General features: G+C 34.1%; 1 protein-coding gene across 1 annotated transcript; it reads right to left on the bottom strand.

The window, feature by feature from the left end:
- Positions 1–1,092: 1,092 nt before the first annotated feature.
- On the bottom strand, positions 1,093–6,124 carry LOC143534825 (putative apyrase 6). Its single transcript, XM_077029224.1, has 8 exons — positions 5,524–6,124; positions 4,422–4,534; positions 4,206–4,313; positions 3,900–3,954; positions 3,471–3,629; positions 3,304–3,401; positions 2,174–2,370; positions 1,093–1,667 (listed from the first exon to the last, which is right to left on the bottom strand). The coding sequence occupies exons 1-8, from the start codon at positions 6,122–6,124 to the stop codon at positions 1,394–1,396; spliced, it is 1,605 nt and encodes a 534-aa protein (XP_076885339.1). The 3' UTR covers positions 1,093–1,393.
- Between the last annotated feature and the right edge of the window lie 3,107 nt (positions 6,125–9,231).

The raw sequence follows: 9,231 nt of genomic DNA, 5'->3' as shown, positions 1-9,231 counted from the left end.
TTTCCCCGAATGAAAGACGAATGTATCCCGATGTAGTGAATTTAGCCAATAGCCTATTTGAAGGATTCGTTGGCCTTTCACGAAAAGAAAAAAAACAAAAATAAACAGAGAATTACGTACAGAGCCCTTAAGTGTATCCAAATTATCTACAGTTACAGGGAAAAATCACCTGCTTGAAAATTCACTGATTGTAAAACTCGGACACCCTAAGGATTGAACAGGAAATTACAAAAACCTCAATATTCTTTCATTAAGTCATCCATGCATCTCCTAGAGTGTTGTATGTGGAAATTGAACATAGTTTGCCACAAGAGAAAGATATCCATGCACACCCCAATTTTTTTGGTCTTTTCATTGAGGTAGAATATATAATGAATGCCTCCTTTTACTATCTATTTTATGTGTGATAGTCTTTTTAGACACTCAATGTCTATAGCCCATATAGCTACTACATATTATTTAAAATTAGAAAAGTGAGTATGAGGCTGTTTATGTGAAACCATCAAAACTACGTAGTTTTGATTAACAATTCCTAAAAAGGTGATTTTCTACCTTTCTTATTATTTTTTTTTCATATTGTGGTTGATATGCTATTTCTATGTTTGTGTTTATGTGTCATGTCTATAAAGACAATTTTAAGTTTAATGTATCAATAAAGGAAAATGATGGAGTCAAACCTGCTAATTTCAATTATTTAAGAAAAAAAAATCAAATACCATATTTTTTTGATTAACAGATCTTATCGTGTCTTATACAGGTACTCAATAATCAACCCTAATTATAAATCTAAACCAGCCACAACAACGTATAATGGGAAGTAAAAAATTTAATAGCTTATGTTATCATTTTCACAAACACCATACCTTGTAATTGTTGCTCTTAAGAGTTATGTGAATATAAAGGATATATGAATGTAACTTTAAGTAGAAAACTACGAGAATGACAATAACTTGTAATTACTGTTCTTATGATACATAAAACAGTTATGTAGCAGCACCGGTGTCTCTCACTTTATCTTACAAGCACGTTGTACAAGCGCACAGTTCTTGTCCCAAAAATGATTTTTAGGTATTTATAAACGAAACAAAACGCTTTTAATGATACCATGTACTTGTACATTAGAACACGAAATTAAGCACCTTATGTACACATCTAGCCGAAGAAACAATCGACAATAAAAATGCTAAAGTACATCGGTTTCCCACTGCGTACGATCAACCCAAAATCACTCCCGCTATGCCGTCAACAAACCCGTCTCCTTGATATCATTTGTATCATCATTCAACTCATCAAACGGAAATCACGAAGCCAGTCAAACACATGTAATGTAATCACCAATACATTACCTTGTTCATTCCATTCCAGCTGTCCATCCAACCAACCAAACCGACCCCTATGAGTGTCTAGCTATTCGTGTAAATATATACTTTCCTTTTTCTAGATCGAATATCGTCTTTACATTAGGCTTCCTCCATTTTGACACACAATATATTGTAAACAACATAAAAATGACGAAAAACACGCCACCTAGTATTGACGAATGTTCATTAAGTGTAGTGCTTGCCGGGATTGTTTGTTTGATGTTTAGTTCACTCATGATTTGCAATATGAAGGCTCCGAATGCCCAATCGAGTGGAATGTTATTTGCTTGATTAGCATATGCAATCCTGTTTAAGACATAATACAATGTAACGAGTTTAAACATTTTTTGTAATATTATTCAAACGTGTTTGGGGTGTCTGGGATTCCTTATTTTACCTCCTTATAACTTGTTCCATAAGTTAATAAGTTACAACTTTGTGACTTGTTAACTTATCCCCTCACAATAACACACAATAAGGAGTTTAAACATTTTTTTAATAATATTTAAACGTGTTTAGGGGGTGTTTGTGATTCCTTATTTTACCTCCTTATAACTTTTTCCATAAGTTAATAAGTTACAACTTTGTAACTTATTAACTTATCCCCTCACAATAACACACAATAACGAGTTTAAACATTTTTTGTAATATTATTTAAATGTGTTTAGGGGGTGTTTGGGATTCCTTATTTTACCTCGTTATAACTTTTTTCATAAGTTAATAAGTTACAACTTTGTGACTTATTAACTTATCCCCTCACAATAACGAGTTTAAACATTTTTTGTAATATTATTCAAAGGTGTTTAATGTACCTTTTATCGTCAAATGCAATTCCGAGACTGTCATGAAGTAAAGCAACAATGTACGCAGACGAAAAGCAGTAACGATGCAAATCTTCGTCGCTATGTTTCGGGTACTTTGACTTCAACTTTGACCAGTCTTCTTGGCAGAAATGTGTTCCAGCTGCTGTGAGCTCAGAAAGAAATGTTTTTGGTGACAATCCAAAGAACTACAAGAAAACATATGGACAAACAAACAAAGATCAAGAAAACTGAAAGAAAAGTTTTTAACTTTTAAGCGAAACGGGGGGTTGGTTTGGGCCATAGGGGTGTGCACAGTTCGGTTTGGGTCGGTTTTGGGCTAAAGCCAATACCAAAACTGAAACTTTGGTTTTTGGATTTTTGAAACCCTTCTATTTCGTTTTGGTTTTGATTTTTTTGGTTTTTGCCATTTGAGCTTGAAAATTTTAGGCCGAACAAAATGTTGGTAGGAAATCATAAATTTGGGTGTAAATAATTTTGTATATTATTAACCAAGTGATTATTATACATTTGGCTAAAAATTTGAGTTACATATTTATTCAATTCTTATAAATTATTTAAAATAAAAAATTTAAAAATCTATAAATTCAGTTCGGTCCGGTTTTTTGTTTTTTGTTTTTATTACACGCAAAACCGGGCCGAGTTTAAACGAGCTCGAGCTCCACATACCAAGCTTAATTAGTCTAGCGAGGCAAGAGAAGCCTATAATTTGAATAAATAAAAAAAATTATTTAATAATATATAGAGCTAAATAATATATATTATGTTATATTAATAAAATTATAATTATTAATATACTTAAAAAAAGTTATATATATATATATGTATATAACAAACGAGCCGAACTCGAGCTTGAAAAATTACTCACGAGTCGAGCTTGAGCCCTGTTAAGTTAAATGAACACAAATTTCTGTTCATGTTCGTTCATTTATTAAGTAAATGAACTTCCCGCCGAACGGTTCATGAACAGTTCACCTAACGGTTCGTTTACAGGCCTATTAGTAAGGTTTAGGAAATTAATACAAATGGACCCAAATGTGTTTTTTCTGATCAACCCGACCCGTTATCCAACCCGCATATTGTTTGACATCTAGATCAATATAGAGGATAAGTAGTATAACCTTAGATGTATAAAAGATATTCTCAGTTGCCAAAAAATTTCCTTCGAGTTTCGGTATAAATGTCGACCCAATGTAGCATTGATCATAAGCACACTCATCTATTTTTGAAACAAAAAAACAAACAAATAAGAGAATATGTTAATGGTAAAAAAAAAAAAAACTTGTACCTTTGCCTTTCTGCAATAACGTCAATGACGCGGATCTGCATTCAGAGAAGTTGCCACTTGCACGTAAAATAGATGGTTGCTCAGGTTTCTCTATTATTAAGTTGTGTTCATATCCTTTTGGGGAGCATGGATCCATAGGTTCATTGCTACCAAAAGTTTCTGTAACAACATAAATTTAAATAAGTTAAATCTAGAGGTGGCGGTTTTGACCCGTTTGCATACTTATGGGTCGATTTGGCTAAAAGGGAAAAAGGTTAAAATGGTTGAAACTCGAAAGTCTATTTTTAATGCATTTAACGTACTAAATCGTTTATTTTAAATATTTAGATTATTATTGTAAGAATATTGTTTCTGTAATCACAATTAACGCATTTATCTTTTTTTATGCGTCTACTAACTAACTACGAGCCAAAGAGCGTAAGCGCATACCCTGGTTTGAAACTTTTGCCAACTTTGACTCACGAATCAAGTCAAATGCAACATTCTGCAACAAAAAAAATATATAATAATAATAATAATAATAATAACAATGCAAGTTATGTCTAAAACTTTATACATAACTTTGTCACATAATTGATAATATTCCATCAAAAAACTTCATAATGTGATACAAATTTATAGTTATGTCTAAAGGTAACAATATATATATATATATGCTGTTATTAAAAGGGAAGTAACCTAGTCTATATAATATATATATAGAGTTATGTCGTAAGGGTATTTTTGGAATTTTACCTGACCGTACTCGAGCAAGCTGTGGCTGTAAAGACTATAACTGACGTTTCCAAACTTAATCGTCTTTGAATATTCAGGAGGTATTGGATCACTTGAGAAAAAGGTTACCTGAATATTTTAGACGCGACACGTTTAAACAATTATTCTGTGTGTTCTTTCTTTATATATTGCAGCATCTAAATGTATATTTTTTTCATGAACAATAGACAAAAAAACCTGAGCGGATGCACCACCGAGTTCAATTATTCCGGTTGTTTCATGAGGATCGCCTCCAAGAGTTCCAAGAGCGTAATTAGCCACAACCCATGCGTATAATCCCTCATCTGACCCTATAATAAAAAAATAAAAAAATAAAAAAATAAAAAATAAAAAATAAAAAACTCGCATTACGTTGATTTTTCAGTAGACAAATTTACATCATGTTGCAAGATCTCTCAAAAAGAAAGACCTGCAAATACTTTTAAAAAACAGTTTCATAAACCTAATAAAGAAAGCACGATTAACATGAATTCGCAACACTAACAATAATAAACAACATTAACATGTCTCTATTCCTAACACGAACACAAACCTGTCTAGAAACAGGTTACACGACACGATAATATCACATATGTAGCGAAACAAAAGTTGCCAAAAGTTCATAAAAATCTTGAATAATAAATACATCCTTAACATGATTAAAACAAAAATTCAAAAAAGTCTAAAATCAAATCATAACATCCACTAAATAGGGCATATATTTTATTTAACTAAAAAATATTTTAAAAATATAAACATGTAGTTAACAGATGTTTTAACTACATGTTTAACACTATTTGGACACGAATTTAAACATGTTTTAAATGTGTCAACCTGTTTAAGAGAATAAACTGTTAAGCCCAAACCCAAACTTGTTTAACTCTGTGTCATGCTAACAGGTCCGTGTCAAAAATTAACATATAATCCTTAACATGATTGAAACAAAAATCCATAAAATTGTATAAAGTCATATCATAACATTCACTAAGTAGGGCATATATTATATTTTAAAAAAAACTAAAAATATATAAACATGTCTTTAATCTGTTTAGACACGAATTTAAACATGTCTTAAACGTGTCGACATGTTTGAGACACGAAACCGTTAAAAGCCCAAACCCAAACTTGTTTAACTTTTCGTTTTACTAACAAGTCATATATTATATTTAATAAAAATACTAAAAATATTTTGACACGAATATAAACATGTCTTAAACGTGTCAGACACGAAATCTTAAAATCCCAAACCAAAACTTTACTCGGCATTATATTAACACGTCAGTGTCAGAAACCGTCAAACCTGAAATAACCGAAGCCCAATCATCCCGAAACTCGAACCCAGACCTCCTCAAAACCTTCCGACACGCCTCCAATATCCTCTCCTGCACACTCACCTCCAACAACCTCAACCCGGCCGTTGCCATTAACCTCACCTCCGTCTGCGCCCACTCCTCTTCCGGAACCCTCATTTTCGCAAACTCCAACAGCTCCATAACCGACTCACCCGCTCCACCCTCATCATCCTTAAACGCCGACAACCCCGGCCCCACTCTCATCGAATTCAACCCGCCTTTCCCGCCAAAATCAAACACAACACCTTCTTTACCAATCCTGTACTCGAACAAATGAACCCGACTCCCAGTACTCCCTCCATCGATCACTATACGATACCGCTTCATACCTTCATCAACCTTAACATAGTTACTATAATAAAAGCAACAAAACAACACGATCGCTGACGTCAGAAGCCCGATTATTAACAAATTGGGCTTTGTCCGATGAAACTGAAACTGTTGTGGCTTTTGTGATGTGGTGAACATGTTTGTCGGTCGCAGAGGCGGCTGGTTGTGTCGGAACTTAAGCGTCTTCGTGTTCATTGCTGCTTTAGTTCTTCTACGCATTTAAATTGTTCAGAATATTTTTTTTCCTACGGGTTTGGAAAATTTTGACGGACGGACGACCAGTCTTGGTTTTCTACGGGTTTGATGTTGAAATTTCTACGTATGCATGAATATTAATAATAATAATTAAAAATTAATATAATGTTAAAAAGAGATTTGTACGGGTTCAACAGAACCAGAACCTAGAACATGTTTCCCTGAAGCTGTCAACGCCCCGTGTGTGTTTGTGATGGTGGAGATGAGAGAGAGTGATCGGCGACAAACGGAGAAATGTTGCCGTTCGTTCTCTCTCGATCTCCGGTGACGGAAAAACCGGGCCCACGGTGGTTTAAGGCGGGAAAGGTTGTTATGGAAACGGTTATGTTAGTTATTTGATGAATGTATTTGAAGGTTTGGTATGTGTTAAACCGTTTTATTCGGTACTCCATTTCTTTTGAATATCATATATAATATTAATAATTTAATAATTAATAATATGATGTGAGTTCATAGTTTTTTTAATGTTTTTTTAGGTTGTTTTAATCGGGTCCACGTTGGTTTCAGTGTTTGGCTTTATGTTCTTCGGAAAATTATACTGTCGACTGCCACTTGACAGTTATCGTGCCGCCACAAAAGCGGAATTCTCTGGCGTAATACACGGTGGGACGAAAAACCTGAGTGCGATCGGGATTCGAACTGACAGACTCGTAAAGACTATTTTTATATTTTTTATTATTTGTTTATAGATTTTTTAAATTGTAAATTTTTATGCAACGTAATATATACTATTTAATTGTTTTTTATCATAGTTTTATATATAAAAAATTATTATTAAATAAATATATATAGAATATGTCAGCTAAAAATTATATAAGCAGAAACTTGTTTAGGCTTGCGATAAGTGAAGCTCGGGCTCGGACTCGGACTCATTTATTATTTAAGCCGGATTCGAGTATTATTATGAGTCAATATCAAGTAGCTAGCAAGCGGGCCGGCTCATTTACACCCTTGATAGTGATAACTAGTATATTATGTTATATTGTGAGAAAATATTTATTAAGTGTATGTAAATAGAAGAGTTCTTTAGTAAACTCGACCTAGTCAAGTTTGATGTATTGAGTTTGTTTTAACTCGATTCTATTTGAGCTTTTTAGTGAGTTAATCTTAAGGAGCTCATTAGTGACTTAACTTGTTTACTTTTCCTTTTTGAATGAAACTTGTTTACATTTCTATTTGGATTATTAGTTACTAGGATGTTCAAAAACGAGATGTTAGTCTTCTTATCCTATTGAGTCTGTCAAATGGGCTTCGATTACAACAATCAAGTAGCCTGTGTGTGTATAATGTTACATGCTTACATACATATGAAGGCTCTTGACACTACTCATATATGTGATTGACATGGCATTAGATGTTTGAGCGCACCCCCCCCCCCCCCCCGCGCGGATATTCTAAGGGGTTCCCGTGTTCACAACTTGCTCTTGCTTCAGAAAACAAAGTACAACACCAACATGTTGTAACAATAATATGCAACATGCAAGCCATTGTTCCAAAAGTAAGACTTAATATGAGACGATGTTATTGTCTAAATACACAACCCAGGCTATAATATCAGGGTCAACGTTAGTTTCTAACTATATATATTTTTGCCATGCTCCAAACAAGTATACACTTTCTTTGGTATGTTGTTCTAACTCATCTTAATTGAAACACTCATCATACAAAAGGATGGCAAATTGGAAATAAATAATCCCATATTTTATGTATTGGCCGATAATAATCTCACATTTAAAAAGCTTTGCCAACGGTTCAACCTTTCGACTATTTTTCTCTCAATGAACCTCCGTTAAAAACACTTAACGTCGTTAAGTATTTTTTCAAGTTTCAAATCGATATTTTAGGGCCTTTGATCGGAAGAAGGATACTAGTCGACTGATGTAAAACTTATCACGAAAGAGTGATTCAAATGGTTTAATTTTTGTTGATTGGAAATTCAAACATCTAAATTAAAACACTGTTTGGGCTCCGTTTATGCCTTTTGGTCAACCTTTGTGCCTTTTGGGTAACATTGATGCCTTTTAAGCTACCTTTGTACATTTTGGCTACCATTGTGTCTTTTGTGAGACCTTTGTGTATTTTGAGCTCTATTTATGTCTTTTGGGTTATATTTATGTCCTTGATACATTAATGTCTTTTAGCCTCCATATATGCCTTTTGGGCTTCATTTATGCCTTTTGGACTACATTTGTGCATTTGGGCTACTTTTTATGTCTTTTGGGTAACCTTCATGCATTTTCGTCCATTTGTGCCTTTTGAGCTTCATTCATGCCTTTTGGGCTTCATTCATGCCTTTTGGGTTATCTTTATGTCTTTTAAGATACATTTGTGCAATTTTGGCTACCTTTATGTCTTTTGGGCTACAATTATGCCTTTTAAGCTACCTTTGTGCATTTTGGGTTACATTTGTGCCTTTTGGACAACCTTTGAGCCCTTTAAGCTACGTTTGTGCCTTTTAGGCTATATGTGTGCCTTTTGAGCTCAATTTATGCCTTTTGGGCTCCATTTATGCCTTTTGGCCTCACCAGTCAAGATGAAACTATGGAAGGCTACCCTGATGATCATCATCCTCAAGTAGGTAAACATCTCGCTCCAATTTTCATCGTGTTCCCATCCAACTTTAACATAGAAAATAAGGATAGAGTCATTGGTTTTACTGATGAAGAACTACTAGAAATTAATCATGAGGGTACTAGAGTACGTTTCCTGAACCAAAACCCCATGTTATCTAGTAAACTGATCATGTTGAATTGCAAGTTATAGGGAACAACTTTGATAAGAGTCCAAGTTGAAAATAGTTTGGCTAGTGGTCAAATACCAAATCATGTAGAGATACCGGATTACGAGATCAACCCCATGCATAAATCCTCATAACCTTTCCCGCTTAACAACCTAAACCATACCACCAATGACCAGCTACGCCCTATTCACCCGAACTATACTAACAATGCAAACACTACATACACCGATCAACCTACCCAGAACATCATAAATCCTAGCCCCAATGTTACCGAACCTCAACTTGATTTAAACCAAGTACCTAATCCTCACCATAACAAGAGACCGCTTGA

This window comes from Bidens hawaiensis, unplaced genomic scaffold (genome assembly GCF_021521415.1).
Source record: "Bidens hawaiensis isolate Kalapana, Puna unplaced genomic scaffold, B.hawaiensis_p1.1 tig00010344_1, whole genome shotgun sequence".
Taxonomy (NCBI): Eukaryota; Viridiplantae; Streptophyta; class Magnoliopsida; order Asterales; family Asteraceae; genus Bidens; species Bidens hawaiensis.
The sequence above is the reverse complement of the archived record's forward strand: the minus strand, read 5'-3'. Positions and strand labels throughout refer to the sequence as shown.